The 17,350-nt window shown below is 40.5% G+C and overlaps 1 protein-coding gene across 8 annotated transcripts in view; it reads left to right on the plus strand.

Annotated features, from left to right (window-relative positions):
- The window catches only part of MAPKAP1 (MAPK associated protein 1), a 212,644-nt gene that overhangs the window by 148,857 nt on the left and 46,437 nt on the right, over nucleotides 1-17,350 (plus strand). For all 8 annotated transcript variants that reach the window (XM_054584380.1, XM_054584373.1, XM_054584378.1 and 5 more), the window contains one exon: nucleotides 8,654-8,761. In XM_054584380.1, the coding sequence (XP_054440355.1) occupies nucleotides 8,654-8,761 (108 nt within the window). The remainder of the gene's footprint in view (nucleotides 1-8,653; nucleotides 8,762-17,350) is intronic.

Consider the following 17,350-nt stretch of genomic DNA (forward strand, 5'->3'; position numbering starts at 1 on the left):
ATGAATAGAAGCTGCTGCTCCTGTGGCTGGTGTCCTTAGCATGCTCTAAAAATTAGGCCTTTCCCAGCTTTTGTCTTTTAATTTCTGATTCTAGCTGACACCTTCATTAATGGTCCAGTGCAAGCTTTCTGTCGACTTGAGGACTACTGTGTAAAAGTGGTTTTGCTGTCCTATCAATAATAGTCATAATTTCCCCAATACTCTCATCAGCAGTGAATTGAGTCTTGCAGCAAAGAAATGGAAACCCCAGTGCAATGGTTTTAAAGTGATTTGTCTTGTAGACGGCGTCTTATTTCAGTAAAATCAGGTCAGCGCAGCACTGCTGGGTCAGATGTAAGTCTGATACAAATTAGTTGGAGGAAATTGATCATTTGAACCTTAGGTTATTTTTAGCTACTGTAGCTTTTTAATATCTCTTTTTTCTTTATTTACCTTTAATAAACTTGAACCATCACTGCCAGGCAAATTAAATGTCTTCTCAATTTCAGCCAAGCCTTTGATAAGAGGAAATGCTCTCTCCCCACCCACAATAGTGGCCTTCCCTTCACAGCTTTGGGGTCTGCTATAGTTATGGTGTTGTTTAAACACTTAAACCCACTCCTCCTCACCCTCCAGCCGGCCCCCTTGCTGGGATTTGTTTATTGCACAGACTGGCCCCTTGACCAGTCTGTTCTTCATTGCTATTGAAAGTTAATGGGGGCAAAATTGCATTCCCAAACATTTGAACCTGAAGTGGCCAAGGCCGAACTTAGTTGATCTCTGGTGATCGGTTCAATTTAGTTACGATTTTTTGCCATTAGGCTGGGGCTGAATGATGGTGATTTGGTTGAGGCCAAATGTCTGAAGAAAATTGGCTCTCTGATAAGAGTGCTGTTATCAGAGGGGGCTACCTTCTCATTTACATTTAGATGAGTATTGATTATTTATTTACTCAGAGAAGTGAGATTCGTTTCCAATCTTATCTTTCTCGTCTCTGCTTGTCAGCAGAAAGAGAGATAGAGCTCCTGACATCAGGCCAAGATAACAGCACTTTGTAGTAAAGATAAAAGTTGGAATGGGCCTTTTTCTAGTCTTGACTGAAAGGATAAGTTTTAAAAATTAGAACTGATGGGTCATGCTTTCAAAACCTTTCCTGAAGGTTTTGCAGTTTAACTAGGCAGGAGAATTGGTTTATTGGAACAGCCTTGGTCTTTCTTCTTTTGTAATAGGAATCGTATTTAATTCTATTATATTCAGCTGTTTCACTGAGAGCAAATTGTGTATTGGCTCGGAATAGGCTAAAGTGTGACCTTACTGTCATGTCAGCTTGTTCCTTTTTTATTATTTAAATTCCAAATGATCCAATCTGAGCCTCAGAGGGGGTATAAACTACAGTGGTTATCACATGAATATAATTCCCGTGCTTACTTATATTAAGATCGAGCAGAAAATGATTATAGTCGCTTCTAGAGGAAGAGTTATAAGCGATGGGATTGACACTGAACGCAGACATTTCCGAATAGCGGGTGTCGGGTCTGAGCTCTGATATTGACAGCGTCAGCTTGTCAGCGATGGCTTTGGCTCAGTGAGGAAATCTGATTCAGCCGGCCCCTGCCACAGAGCAGACAAGGCTTGGCACAGTTCGCCTTGAATGGGTCTCCCTGCCACTAGCCTCTTCCAGCCCATTGTCAACAGTGCCACCAGAAGAGTCTTACAAAAATATAAAGCTGACTATGGCACTCCCCTGCTCTGCTGGCATTGGTTGCTTATGAGAGAGAATCCAAACTTTGACCAACAGTCTTGGTCAAGCATCCCAGCTGCAGCTTCCCGTCGAACCCTCACCAAGCCTAGGCCTTTCACGCTGCATTTCCCTTGGTCCATGTGGGCTTTTCACTATCTCCTTTCCTTTGCACGTGCTGTTTCCTCCAGGAATGCACTAATTCCTTCTTCATCCTGGGCTCCACGTCTTCCTTCAAGACTGGCTTCAGATGTTTCTACCTCAAGGAAGGGGAAGTTCACTGTCCCCTCCACTGTGTTCCCACAGCACCTTGTCCTGCCCCAGGGAAGAGCACTCTTTGGGTCTATGATAACTTATCTGCTTGTGTGTGTGTCATGCTACCTCCCCAGCCTACTTAAGGGCAGGAATCTTTGATGATCATTCATCTGTGTCTGGGACAGTATTGACGCTCACAGAAGTGTGTTAACTGGATGCATGGATGGCATTGTAACGTCACATATCCTTTGATAGCTGTGCTGCCATGGTTGGTTCTGTGGGTTCTGACATTTACTCACTGTTTTTAGACTATATTTGTAGGACCCGAGAGTCTAGGGAACTTGAGGAGCCCTGGCTGCTGAACAAGTGTCTAACCTGAAATGCTGCCTATAGCTTAAAAGCAAGCTGTTTTAAATAGATACGCTCCCTCTCCCGCCCTGCACGCCTGCCTTGGACATGTGTGAGAAAGGATCTCTGCTTCGATGCCAGCATTCCCTGCCACCTTGTCTGTTCCCGTAATGGGGCTGTTAGTCTGTTGTGACTTTTGGGCAAGGGACCCGCCTGCACCTCATTGCAGTGGTTTCTGTCCCAGCCTGTACTTGCAGTGACAGCAGCTGTCATTGGGCCCATTGCTAAGGGAATCGAGGGATGTCTCAAGCCTCACGGCAGTCTTCTGAGAGGAGTTGTGTTGTCCTCGTCTTCCAGATGAGAAAATCCATAGAGAGGACGGAACTTCCCCGGAATACATTGTTGCTCCCAGAGAGAGGGCACAGACACCAGGAGCTTCTGCCCAAACCCAGCCTGGCCTCCTACTTGCTCAGACTTAAACTTTTTCTGGCTGCTTTCAGATGAAAGCAGCTCTTCAAGCTGGCGAATAGAAAATAGTTGGCATGGATGCGTATCCATGAAAGTGCTCAGCCTTTGACTTTACCAGTTTTCCTCAGACAAGGGGTCCTCAAACTTGTTCTGATGCTCAGCAGTAATAATGATAGGTTAAGTCATGTATATCCTGCTTCAATCCAAAAAACACTTGGAAAACATACATTACTATGGTAGGATAAAAAAAAAATACTTGAAAACTGCATGAAAGGAAATAGAAAATAAAGATTCATAGGATTAAGTGACACAGAACGGATGTCCAGTCCTTACAGTCGGGCCACACGTTTAGTTCTGAACTTCCTCATGGGCAAAGAAGAAAGGGACACATTGTCAGTTACTTACAAGATTGATGTTCAGCTGTCTAAAAATACTGAAGAGCAAACGCGTCGCTCCCAGGAAGTACAGTTTTTCCTGCTACTGAGGTCTGAAGGAAATGTCTCCCATGGGTCTTCAGAAATGAGATGCAGAATGATTGAGGCGGTGGTATGGCTTCTCTCTCTTTGGACTGCTGCACTTGTTTCCCGTGGGATTTGAACTCTCAGCTGGCTCTCAGCTGTTAAGGAATTGCCTACTAAACCTTGTATGTTTCAGTCAAGGATTAAAGGGATCGAGGGAGCTGGACTAGTATATGCACACCCACCACGGAGCAGATAATACAGATTTATGTGCTGAGATGTTTGCCTCAGGTTTACAAAATCTCGTAAAAAGTCTGCCCAGAGTGCCCCGAGCAATATTTCTCCCTCTCCCATTTGGTGGCGTGGCATCACTGCAGCACACATCATTGGAGTGCCCAAGCAGATTTCCTTGTCACAGCAGAGTACTGCTTCCAGAATCCTCCTTTTGTGTTTCCCTCTGCTGTGAAGTGGAGGGCTTGGGGCCACATGCACAGCTGTGACATTTTAAAGCCTCTTTCCAAAGGGTGGATGTTGCCTTGAGAACTATGTCCTGTTCAGTGTGAAAGAGCCTTTTATATTTTATATAATCATTTTTTTGGCAGAAATATATGACTAGAAACTGACCTCACAGCTTGTCTTTTTAAGATGGTTTTGGCTGCCCTTTTTATTTTTTTCCTTTCCTCCCATGTCAGCTGCCTGAAAATTAGACAAGCATTTGATAGAGAGTAGGTCTGGGTTGTCACTATCTTGATTATCATTAACAGACATTTATTAAGTACTTGTTATGAACAAGGCACTGTGGTTCATATGTAATATAAAGAGTGCAGGCCTGGGCAGCCCTGGGTATGAATCCTAGTTCTGCCACTTTCTATGAGACAATGAGCAAGTTATTTAGACTGTAAGTCACAGTTTCTTCCTCTGTAAAGTGGGATTCATACTCTTCAGTCCTAGGGTGACAGTAAATGAGATGATCTCTATAAAAGGCCTAGCACAGTATTTGGCACATAGTAGACCCTGTTATGCTATATGATCTCTTAGCACTGTTACTGTCTGATGACGATGAGTGATATCTGACACTTAACGGACACTGTTAATGTATCAGACACTGTTCTAACTTCTTTACAACTGTTAGCTCACTGAATCCTCAAGCAGGCCTGTGAGGTAGGACTCAGCTAGCACTAGACCGAGGCAACCTGGCTCCAAGTTCGTGCCCTTCGCCATCACGCTGTGGTGCTTCTCATCTGTACCCTGCCTCTCATTACACAGTAGGACCTGAAGTTATCAATCTGACTTTTTCAGGGGAAAATGTGTGAAATGGTCTTTCTCTGTGAGATAAGTTATCCAGTGCTCGGGCAAGAATTAAGATAGAAATTGATATTTGGAACAGGGAGTTTTCTTTTTGGGTTTAGATCTCGAGTCTCATGTACAGTTTAAACACACCCTACCTTCCCCCAAGTCAAGATCCATTAGTTTTTGCTAAGTTCAGAAGTAGATATACAAGTTGTTCTTAACTTTTATTGAAGAGCAGGGAGTGCCTACGGCAGATGGCACTGAAATTTTCAGTTACTGACAACACTGGGCATACATAGGAATATTCTTAAGGAAAGATGAGGATAGAGTCTTTCGAAGGATGGAAAGATAAGGTGATTCTGACTTCATAAGGACCTGGGATACAGCCACAGCGTGGAATATTTAGTATATGTGGATTTCATTAAAATAAATTATTTCAGGTCATTTTCGTTTTGAACTTACAGAAACCAGAAGTTAAGTGATTCAGAACCCAAATGAATCCGCAGATCTATAAAAATCTATGCTTACGCTATAAACTATGGCCTCTTTATAATTGGCCAGTAATTTATAGTTTGCAAGGGGAAGAAAGGTTCAAAACACACAGGCGTTAGAGCCCAAGATCTTTGGGTTTCATTTTCCCATTTCTGCTTCCTACCCTTGTGATCTTGGGCAAGATACTTCACCCTGCCAGCCTTCAGGGTCCCAATCTGGCAAATGAGGATAATAATACCTGCCTCTTAGAGGTGCTGCAAGGCTGCAGTAAGGGATATGTAGCATACCTCCCATATCATGGTCGTTCAGTAAATGGGAGTCATTATCATACTAGTCCTCAAGGAGAAAGCCCTAAAACTACTTTCTGGGGAAAAAAACTATTTTAATAGAAATATCTGCAATACCCAAGAAACAAGAAAGGAAATGTTAAATGATGGCATTTATAGCTTCAAGAGTGGTGCAGGGACTTGTGTTTAGGGATACGAGAGAGACCCTTCTTAGTACTCCCTGCCTCCCCTGGTTTCCCCCATGTGTGTTTCCCAGGCAGCTGCAGTGACTGGAAGGAGGAAGTGTGCAAAGGAGGCCAACCAAGAGTGCACACGTTGGCTCCCAGCACTCAAGAAAGGGGTGGCTTGCTTACAATCCCAGGGTCAGGAGGCAGCTCGGGAAACCCAGCACCCTGTACCCTGCACTCAAAATCACAATAAACATGCCAGGTTGCAGGGTTACTTATGATGAAAATATCGACCTACATAAACAGATAATGTCTAGTTTTGATTAAATTCTGCATATGAAAGACCCACTGGAAGAGGCAATGATGTGTGATAATTATAGTATCCTGAGAAAAAAGAGCTTGTAAGTGTATATGATGTTTTTTAAATTATAAAAGTAGCCTTTATTTATTATAGGAAATGTGAAAAGTACAAAATAACACTAAAGAAAAATAAAAGCACTCATTTTCCCACTATTCCGTATGACCACGACTCACATTTTTAAAATACCCTTTCAGTACCCCCCCGTGACTTACATACATTTTGCATAATTGCAGTCATCCTGCACATAGTGTGTTATAATTAGCTGTTTTAATAAAGTACCATATTATAAATATGTTTTATAAAATTAAATATTTTTTCAACATTACTTTTAATATCTTCAAGGTATTTCACAATATTTTGTGTAACCAAGTATTTCACAGTGTTTTATTAGATCTAGGTTACTCCCAGTTTTTGGCTATCATGAAAAAATCATTTGTTGTAGCTCAGCTTTGTACCCAGACATCACCATAAATTCATAGACGTGGATATCAGTGCCTTACACATGGTGTTGCTGGGAGTTATTGGGGATGGGGCAGTCAGAGGTCATTTAACAAGCCAGTATCTTAGAAAGCATCTCTTCCGGTTCAGGGGTGGCTCCCTTCCCTCCAGTGGGCTGAGGGTGCCCACAGCTGAGAAAGGTGGGTGTTAGGGAGGGGGAAGGAAGAGGGTACATAAGAACCTCTCACCAGGTAAGTTTTCTTAAAGTTCACCTGGGCATGATTTTCCTGTGATTATTACCACTAGTGAAATGTAAAGGTATGCAGTGATCAGCAAACAGGCCTGGTAATTGACAAATGTTGTCACTGACAGGTGACAGGTAGCAGAGACCAAGAATTACCTGTATTTCCATACCTTTATTTGCTCAATATTTTTGAAATTAAATTTAACTATGGATAATTTTGAAATACAATACCTTCTTGACCTGAATACAGCACAGAAGGGGGGACCCCCCCCAAAAAAAACGGAATTTATTTATAAAAAATTGTGTATTTGTTCTAACATGTTTAAACTTCAATCACCTTCAGAATACTCCATTTGATGCAATACACCTATCAGGATGTTTTTTCCACTGCTCAAAACAGTTTTTAAACTCATCGATTTTGATTCCTTTTAGTGTTTCTGCTGTTTTTTTGTTTCATCTCTTCCATATCAGCAAAATGTTTCCCTTTGAGGACTTGTTTCATCAGGGCGAGATCGGGTCGGGCACAAGAGTCATGCTGTTCTTGATCAAAAACTGCTGAACACTCAGTGCCGTGTGGGCAGGTGTACTCGTAAATTACCCATCATGAAATGGGCAGATGCGTTGAAAGAGTCTTCAAAAAAGATTCACTGAAGCCGAACACAGCTTCTCACAACACCACCAGCTGGTACACTGGTACAGATGGGTTCCTAGAACACTAACCTAAGCAGGGGAAGCCTGTACTACAAGAGGCCCACCATTCAGAAGATAGTTCTGGTTTTTGAGGGGGTCCCCCTTCATATGAGAGTTTTTAAGAATTGTGTAGCCTTCTGAGCATGTACTTGCTTAAATATAGTTATATGTGTTTTGAGCATTGTTTACTTATTAAAGGTTTAAAAGCTATAAGTATCACTTAAAAAAACTGAATGTATGTACGAACTCTGAGAACTGGCAGAATTGCTAATGAAATACCTATTAAATTAGAGAAAAGATCAAATATACTGTGAAACTACAATGCTGCAGATGAACATAAAATGTGGGAGAAGAGAATGACATGAGATGAGTGAAATGCCTCCACTGATGAAGGAGAAGCACTGGTTAAGTTGACAACAGCTGAAGAACGTATCTAAAAATACACGTCTGCCTGTGAGGCCCCTGATGCTTCCCTCAGATCTCCCGCACCTCTCCTTCCGTCTGACCAAACATGCCTTTCATGGTCAAAACAGCAAGACAGTTGCTTAGCCTCTAATCTCTTCAATAACCATTAACATCAGGAGCGGTCTTTTGAATCTGATCATTGGCCCTGCTAGGTGTTTTCTGAGAAGAGTAAGGTTGTCATTTGGCTTGACAAAGAAATACATGAATAAATGTATAAAATGTCCCAGTGTTTTATTAAGATCTGCCAGAACCTCCTATATGACAGCTAGTGTTCCTGGTTTCCAGGATTATTGAACTTTGTCTTTGTGTTTTCAGAAATGTTTCAACAAAATCATGAATGAGCACCCATAGTCCTCCATTGCTGTAACCCAGAAACCTAAGATTTATTTTTTTTAACCTCACATGATTTTTAAAAATGTTTTTGAACTTTTGGACTGTCATTATATTAGATTTATAAACATACCTTATTCCTGCTTATAATTGATTATCCATTATTCTATAATGATTATTAAATACTTTTGTAGGAATGAGTATTTACTAGGTATTTTTCTTTACTTAGAGTACTTATTTCCTTAGACTTAGAATATACTATCTCTGCTGTTCACAATAGTCCTTCAGGGTTATAAGTATTCCTTCTCAGGTAACAGGCTCAGAAAAGGGTAGGTTCCTTGGTCATATCTGAAACTCCGTAACCACGTTGTGATTCTAGGTCAGGCTGACTCAAAAACCATCTACGTCTCACCCTGTTTGGGGGAGAACTGAACAAAAACAGGTCTGATAATGTAGAACAAACAGGTGTGTGAAACCTGTGAAAAATACCCAGCCTCTTCCATTTTGGATGAATAGACCCACAAGACAGGCTTCAGCATTTTCCTAATGCCTTAGCAGCTTCTTGCCAGCATGTGGTGTTTTTTCAATGTTAAAGTCACTGTTTCAGACTTCCTCCCCTCCTCTTGCCCCTTTGATCTTCCAGGCCCCCAGTACCGCCTGGAGAAGCAGAGCGAGCCCAATGTCGCCGTGGACCTGGAGAGTACTTTGGAGAGCCAGAGCGTATGGGAGTTCTGCCTGGTCCGCGAAAACAGTACGTTGGCCTCCTCTCTCCATGCTTGTTTTGTCTGTTGCTAACATGTTAGAAGTCATGTGTTTGGGGACATTGGTCTGGCTTCCCTAGGCAGATTTCAAGTGACTGTTTTCCAAGGAAGACCTCAACCTTCCTGCCAAAAGTGCATCCCAAAGTGAAATGATTGATTTCATGCTTTTTGGTAGAGAGTCTGCATCCTGTTTAGCTCTCTGTGATGAATTTTTTTTTTTTATTAAAATCTATCTTCCTGAGTTAGGATCAGTCCTGGCAACAGCTTATAAATATGAGGCCTTTTCTGAGGCAAAGGCTATTTTGTATATAAAGCAACTGGCTCTGTCAGTATTGCTGTTCAGACATCAAGTTGTAGAGAATTCTCATTTGTGTACCCTTAGCAGGAGACGTAGTGCTGTGTTGTAAGCCTCTTTAAAACTTCAGGTAATTTCATTATCCCTTTAGAGTTTCCAAATTGCGAATCTTTGCCACTCCTCTCCTCTGTATTCCTGTGGACCTAAGGAGCAAGTGACGTGGGAAAACTGAGATTGTGGTAGCCAGCCCTCCCTGGCCACCCTGCTTCGGGGCTTTTACACAGGCCCTTTCTTCTGTGTGCAGCTCTCTCCCCCACTGCGCTGGCTGTCATCCTTCTCTCAGCTTAAATGTCACGCTTTCAAAGAGGCCATCTGTGATCTCCCTGTCCCCCCTGCCCTGCCTACTCCTGACCCATCCCTCATTTGGGTCCCCTATTATATTTCATCATAGAGGATACTACGTTTTATTCATTGCATATATTTCTGTCCATAATTATATATTTTTTCTCAATGATCGTTTGATATCTGTTTCCCCCATGAGATTTTCAGGTCTGTGAGGGTATCCCTAATTCATACCAGACTGCCCTTCATTAATTCAACCAGTATTTACCCCTCACCTACAATAGGCCATGTACTATAGGAGCTAAGTAAATATGCAGGGTGGGGCAAAAGGTTTGTAGTTGTGAGTACACAAAACACAATTTATTCTTATATTATTATTTATTTATTATTATATTATTTTCCATATGAACAACTGTAAACCTACTTTTGACCCACCTTGTAGATTGAATGCATGAATGAATGGCAGGTTTTTCGTCATGCCACGGACCCTCTAGGCAAGACTAATCTGTTGCTTTTTGACCAGGGCCCATGGCAGCCTCTTCTAGAGAGGCATGTGCAAAACTCACCAGGAAGGTCAAACGTGCTCTTTGCATTTAGCAGCAAATTCTCAAAGGTAGAAGGCTGGTGTCCCCACAGTCTGTATATTATATAAATATATTTAAAAAATCATTTGGATTCTCAAATGGTCCAAAAAATTCAAGAAAATAGTAAACATTTATAAAAATGTCCATCCCTAGCAACAGTCTGAGTTGCAAACATCTTAAAGCAATCTAGCTAACAAGCCAGGTATTTCAAAAAGAGTCCTCATTGTTGGGAAGAATACAGGGAAATGGATATATGCATATATTGGTAACTACAGTGTAAATTAGTTTAATGTATCTGGAAGTATCAAGAGACCTAAAAATGTTTACCCAACAATTTTGCTTTTGGGAATCTATCTTAAGGAGAAAGGATTTAAAATGCAATAAAGATTTATGTATCATGATAGATGTTAGATGTTTATAATATGAGAATATATAATATTTATGTAATATTGCCATATGGGAATATTACATCACCTTTTGGTAAAAGGCAGATTAAGTAATTTAAACAAATTTTCCCGCTGAAAGTAACAACGCTGATTAAACTATACAAATCACAGAAAATTATCAATGGCAGGTATCTGGGAGAAGACTGAACTAAAAGAGGTAAGATCAATACCTAGGACCAATTTTGCCCTGAGATCATTTGAATTTGAAGGCTGCAGTATTTAAAGGAAATTTTACATCCATTAAATTCACAAATTGCAAAAGAAGAAAGGTGAAAAAATAGTAAATTAAACACTTAGCTCAAGAAATTAGAAAAAAGAAAAATATAGAGAATAAAAGGAAGGAAGCAATGAAGGTAAGAGCAAAAATTAAGAAAATAGGAAATTTAGAGACATCAAAACCAAACACTGGTTCTTTGAAAAGAGTAACAAATTCGCTAAATCTCTGAGGAAGTGGATCAAAAACATGGAAGAGAAACAAATAATGGAAAAACACAAATAGTAACAGGAATAAAAGAGGTGCACTACAGATCCCGCAGTCATTAAATAGATAATACAAGGTTATTTGGAAAAACTCCATACCCAAAATTGTGAAAATTTAGCTGAAAAGGAAAAAAAATCCTAGGGGAAAAAAGCCCTTAAAATTGACACAAGAAGAAATAGAAATTTTGAATATTCCCATAACTATTTTGAAAAAATGGAGTTCATTAACTCCATTTTTTTTTGTGGTAATTAAAAACTTTACCACAAAGAAATTCAATCCCAGACAACTTCACTGGCTAGTTCTGCCAAACACTTAAGGAGGCAACAACTCCAGACTTACATCAACTGTTCCAAAGAATAGAAAATGAGGTTGCGTTCTCCAGTTCATTTGAAGGGGCTGTCATAGTCTTCTTGCCAATCCCTAGTAAAGACCTTACATGACAGAAAACTTCCAGAACAGTCTTATATAAATGCACATATTCTACACAAAATATTAACAAACTGAATTCAGCATTATATTAAAAGCATGTAACATTCCCAAGGAGAACAAGGTTAGTTTAGCAATAAAAAATCTCAATAAGTGTAATTTGCCACAGTAATAGATTAAAAGGAGAAAGCCATCTCAGGAGATAGAGAATGCTCCCCAGTCATTATAAGTTATACTTACTGAAAGTTTTCATTACGAGAGAAATAACTTTGATGTAATATTAAGAGGGAAAATTGTCAAGGATACAAAAATAACACAGTTAGGCTAATCTCAACTGTGTAAAATCAAAATAAACCAACCAAAAAAATAGAAGAAAAATTGGAAGGAAAAATGACAAAATGTTAATAGTGGTTTTCTCTGGCCAGCAAGATTCTAGGTTAATTCATTTTTCATCCTGTTTATTTTTTATTTGTATTTCTCCAGAGCTTCTAAAATAAGTGTGCATGACTTTTTAAGAAGAAAAAGCCAACAAGCAGTAAGGGGAGGTTCACATAGACACAGATTACATAATGAGAGCACCTTAGTTTCATAGTCCTTGCAACTGAGGCTTGAATCACACCCATGGAAGAATTGTTTAACAATACACTTTGTAGCTTTGTTTATCTGATTTTTTTTTTTTACCTGATGTAAATGGGTAATCTCTCCCGACCCCCGACCCCCGACATTTTCTTTCATTCTTCAAAGAATTTAAACATACTAGGGGAACTGATTCACAAAATAGGAACTCTGTAGTGGAGTCTGTTTCAGAATGTTGATTTCTTGTTTTATAAATAAGAAAAATCTGTTATTTATTAGTGTCTTGATAAATGTTTTGGATATGTAACACTTACATAAAGTAATTTTTCAGATAACACACTGTGACTGTAGTGAAAATTTAGCCTCTCCTCTCTCCCCTAAATCTCCTCTCAGAGAAAACAGTTGTCCCCAGTTTCACCAGGATCTTTCCAGAGATCATCTATACATATGCAAACATTCTGTAAAACACACACACACACACACACACACACATAGATTGAATTAGCATCTGTGAATTTAACCAACTGTGGGTTAAAATATTCAGAAAATAATGTTACGTTATGTGATTGTACCCTAAACAATATGGTATAACAATTATTTACATAGCACTTATATTGTATTAGGTGTTATAAGTAATTTGGAGATGATTTAAAAGTATATGGGAAGGATGTGTGAAGGTGATACACAAATACTGTCCCATTTTATGTAAAGGAATTGAGCATCCACAAATTTTGGTACCTATTGGGAGTCCAGAAACCAGTCCCATGCAGATACCAAGAGAGAGCAGGACCATATACACACACATTTGTATTCTCTCCCTTTTGAAAAACAAATAACAGCCAACTATCATCAGTGCCCTGCATTTTTCTTTTATCATTTTGACAAATACTGTACAGATTGTTTCACATTAATCCAAATATTATTTCATATAAAAATTTACCTCTTTCTTTTTTAACTGTTGCACAGTATTTCACAGTGTCCCGTGACTCCAAATTAGTTTTTCTGTTTGTTTCTTTGTTTTTAAAATGAGGTCAAACTTTCTTATACTGGGAAAGAGAAGCTGTGAGAATTGGATAAAGCTTTGAAATCTGGGCTCTTGTTCTTACACTTCTGAGCATGAGCAGTTTTAAGTAACTTGTACGACATCTGTGATCCTCAGCATTCCCATCTGAAAGGATTTGCAAGAACTTCAGTTCTTACACTCTTGAGTCAAAATCATTGTGTTAGTGAAAGAAGACTTTACCAGTATTTACAAAGGACACAAGGCAGTCAATGATTTCTAATCATTAGAATACTATACCTAGTTTTTGTAAAATGTAAGTAAATTATAAAAAACAATTTATTCTTCCTATAGAAAAGTGTATTTTTTTTAATTTTTTAAAATTTCAAGTAATAATTCCAATCAAGAACCAAATAGTGCTCTCATGTAGCTACCTATGAAAAAGTTGGGTTGAGATTTTTAAAATATTTCAAAAATAGAATTTTTTTTACTACTTTTGGTATATTTTATCAGGACAGGTTTGATATTCTTAAAGTCATTTTATTTTTAAAATTTTTTATTTATTCATTGATTTTAGAAAGAGAGGAAGAGGGAGAAAGACCAATAGACAGACATCGATTTGTTATTCCAGTTATTTATGTGCTTATTTGTTGATTCTTGTATGTGCCCTGACTGAGGATTGAACCTGCAACCTTGGCATATGGAGACAATGCTTTAATCAACTGAGCTACCTAGCCAGAGCCTGAACACCATTTTAGAAGTGAACTAAATTATGAGCATCTATTATGCAGTGTTCAAGAAAATAGTCTATCAAGCCAGACTGCCGTGGTTCACATTCTGCGCCCACGCTTACTAAGCAGTGTGACCTTGGACAATTTAGTTTCTTTTGGGTAGTTTATCTGCCCTCATAAGGTTGGTGGGAGGAGGATTCAATGAGTTTTAATAATCATAAAGTTCCTAGAAAGGTGCCTGGCACATAATAAACACTCAATAAATGTTAACTCTGATTAACAAATAATGGGAGAGCAGCGTCCTGTGACTGCCAGAGCAGGTGGCCACACTTAAAGAGGTCTAGCGCCACAGAACTGGCAGGGCCCTCAAGGAGGAGTGGCAGGGAGGATGAGCGGCAAGTGGGGCAAGTCTGTCTTTGTCACAGGACCAAGAACTTAGAGGCAGCATAATGTTCTCCAAATGTGTTTGGTGTTGTAGAAGAGGTGTGTACCTTATAAGTAAAACCATTCTATTGAGAAGACTGCCATAAGGGTGGATATAGTCTTTCCATTTTTCTTCTGAGAAAGGATGGGGCCTAACTTTATATCAATGATATCAAAAGATTTTTTTTTAATTATTCATTCAGGCCTTCTATTGTAAGGCATTGTGCTAGACATTTTGAAAATGTGCTTGCTTGTAATTTTCACAACCAACCCTATAAGATATTTTATCTGTAGAGAGAGGTTGTGACTTGCCCAAAGTTAGTTCACCAGTAAATGACAGAAACAGAATCCTTAGTCAGCTGATTCCAAAGGCTACCCTGAGATTGTTGATAAAACAACCTAAATTTTCAATCCTAAGGATAGTGATGACAATTGTCTTTATACTCTATGAAAGAAACTTGCGAATGAAGCTGATATGACAAGAGTTTCTGCCTAGGGACTGAGAGTTAACATTTGTGCTTGGATCCTGGCCTAAATAAGAAAATGACAAGCCAGAGTCCTTGAGCTTTCCAGTTTGGATTCTTGTCTGATAATCTACTACATCCTTCAGCCAGCTGTCTGCTACAAGCTGGAATCAGACCAGGAGGAAGCATGAGTACATTACGGAGAGGATGTAATGTTAGAAGACTGCCGTTCTTGTCCAAGAATCGTGTAAATCCTGGCATCAAACTGAGCCTCAATTTCCTCTTCTGCCAAATGTTGCCAGTGACCTTTTCTCTTACCACTGATCATAGGTGGGTAACCTATCCAGGTCCTTAAAAGAAAGATGCAGCATGGACCAACGTATTCTTTCCCTAGCTTTAAGAAAGAAACTTGAGAATTTCCCATCATTGGGGCCAAAATAGACCGGCAGTTACACTGGCTTTATGGGATACCAACAGAATGTCAGACACAGTGTCTTTCCTGTTTTATCACTCAGTAGCCTGTCCTTCTAGTAGGTCAGCATAGTGCTGAAAAGCAGAGTCTTTAGAGTCAAGCAGACTTGGGGTGAACCACTGCAGCCTCTGCCATTGAGCAAATCATGTCACCTCCCCAAGCCATAGTTTCCAATGTAAATGGAGGTGGCTGAATCTGTTTCACACGATTTCTTTTTTTTGAGGTTTAAATGAGATACAAATGCTCTCCTTATAACAACCTCTTAGGCTTAGTGTGGTCATCATCTGTATTTTATAGAAAAAGAACCTTGAGACTTAGAGGGGTGATTTGCTCATCATCACATGAATAAAGACTGGGGGCCTGGAAAACCATGTCTTATGTCCATTATTAAGTCTAGTGAAACAACTGAATCTGATTATTTTATTTCCCAAATAGAAGTTGCTATAGTAAGAGGCTTCTGTTCTTTAAACAGTTGAACCTCCTTTGATCTCCTTTCCTTTTCAAGGAGAGACCTTCCATTGTTTCAGTATCTTACTGAAATTCTTAATTTCCTTAATTTAACTCTATACAGGGAAAGAGCGTGAACTCGAGGTGGACAGTCACCTAGGTAAGTGGACTGTGGCAGGGGAGAGTATCTCTGGGTCTCAGTCTAGGAGAGTTCTCTTTGACCTCCTTGAGTTTCTCCTTGAAGACCCCAGAGAGGAGGGATTCCCTAGAAGCCTCCCAGATCCTCTGGCTGCCATTTGCCGGGCTCAGGCAGAGCCCCTCTCCCTCCCCACTCCGCTCACTGATTCCACTGGATGGACCTGGCCACCCCCACACTGGACTGTCTGCACCCCCTTTTCCACCCCACCACCCCCTGGGCAGGAACCAAGTCTGAGTTCCCTCTGCAGCCCAGTGCCTGTGGCCAGGTGTACCTATTCCCCGGGACGGAGTGAACAAAGCCTCCTGAGCCCCTGGCACAGCCAGGCTTCTCACTAGGGCTCCGCAGGACAAGTGGGACGTCTTTCAAAGAGAACTTGGGGTTGGGTGAGAACGTCTTCATCTCTAGGGTCTCCTTCATGCTCGTACTTGGGCTTCACCACCACCAGTACTACTAAGTAAAAAAAGAGGGTGGGGAGGAAAAGCACCCTTAGACAGTGAATGACAGCTTCATCCTGGTGTGTTTCCAGCTCCTCTTCACGGTGCTTATTCATCGGGAGCAATCCCTCCTCTGTGCGGTGCTCTGTGCCAGCCCTGGAGACTCCCTGGTGGTTCCATTTGGCTTCTGGAGGCCTTGCCTTCTTCAGTTACAAATTACTAATCTCTACAGTTTCTATCATGTGATTTAAATACCGGGGGCTTAAAACCTCTTTTATGATACCACAACAGCCGTCTTCAAATGCAAAAGAAAATATGATTATGCAAATAAACTCTACACAGAAATGGAAATGACTTCGGGTGATCTGGGCTTATTTTGGGTTTAGTTTCTGCTGAAAGCCAGCTACTTACTAGTCTGAGTTTGGTGAGGGAGAAGTGTTCACTGTAAGGAACTCTCTGCATGGTTAAGGGTTTTCTCGAGTAGATATTGGATAATAGTGCCCTCCTTGCCATATGCTAACAGAATTTAAAGGGAACAGAAATATTATCCCCTCTGTAAGAATTCCTGTGTGTCTCTACCTCCTGCCGTCGGGTTATCGGGATAATAGTGGTTGGCAGTGTGGTGTCAGTATCTGGAAAGGAAAGACGTTTGGGGCCACTGTGTGACCTTGGGCAAGTCCTTCTCTGTAAGCTTCGTTTCCCCACCTGTAAAACATGATGGAAATTCCTACCTGTAGGGTTGTTAAGCATATTAAATGAGATCATGCACATTAAGCACATAGGCGAGGGCTATGCACAATGCAGATATTGGTCTTGCTAGTGTCTGTCTGCGTGCCTGGGACACCACAGCTAGTCTGCGCGTGTGTGTGCTGGCCTTTTCCCTCCCTGTTCTTCCCATTTCCCTTTAGCCTCTTAGACTTCCCTCAGGCCCCTTTGGTCAACAGCCAGCACCAAGGGTAGGTGATACCGAGGCAAAAACCCGTGCTGACCTGGTCCGAGAAGCAAACCTGTGCCCTGTCCACACCTTCAGCAGTGAGTGTCTGAACTGTGCTACGTGGGCTGAAAAATTCCACATGAATTGCATTTTTCACTCTCCTCCTTTCTTGAGGGTTCCCCCCTTTTCATTTTATCATTAGGTAGTAATTAGTATTCAAGGGAAATTGGTCTTAATATATTAAAATTGGTTAAGTGCATTTAGACCTGTACCACAGCCAATGTCTTATTGGAAAATGTAATTGGGGACTCTGTGTATGTAATTA

The sequence above is a fragment of the Pteronotus mesoamericanus genome, unplaced genomic scaffold, assembly GCF_021234165.1.
Source record: "Pteronotus mesoamericanus isolate MK-2021 breed Mesoamerican mustached bat unplaced genomic scaffold, CSHL_Meso_final contig_78, whole genome shotgun sequence".
NCBI classification, from domain to species: Eukaryota; Metazoa; Chordata; class Mammalia; order Chiroptera; family Mormoopidae; genus Pteronotus; species Pteronotus mesoamericanus.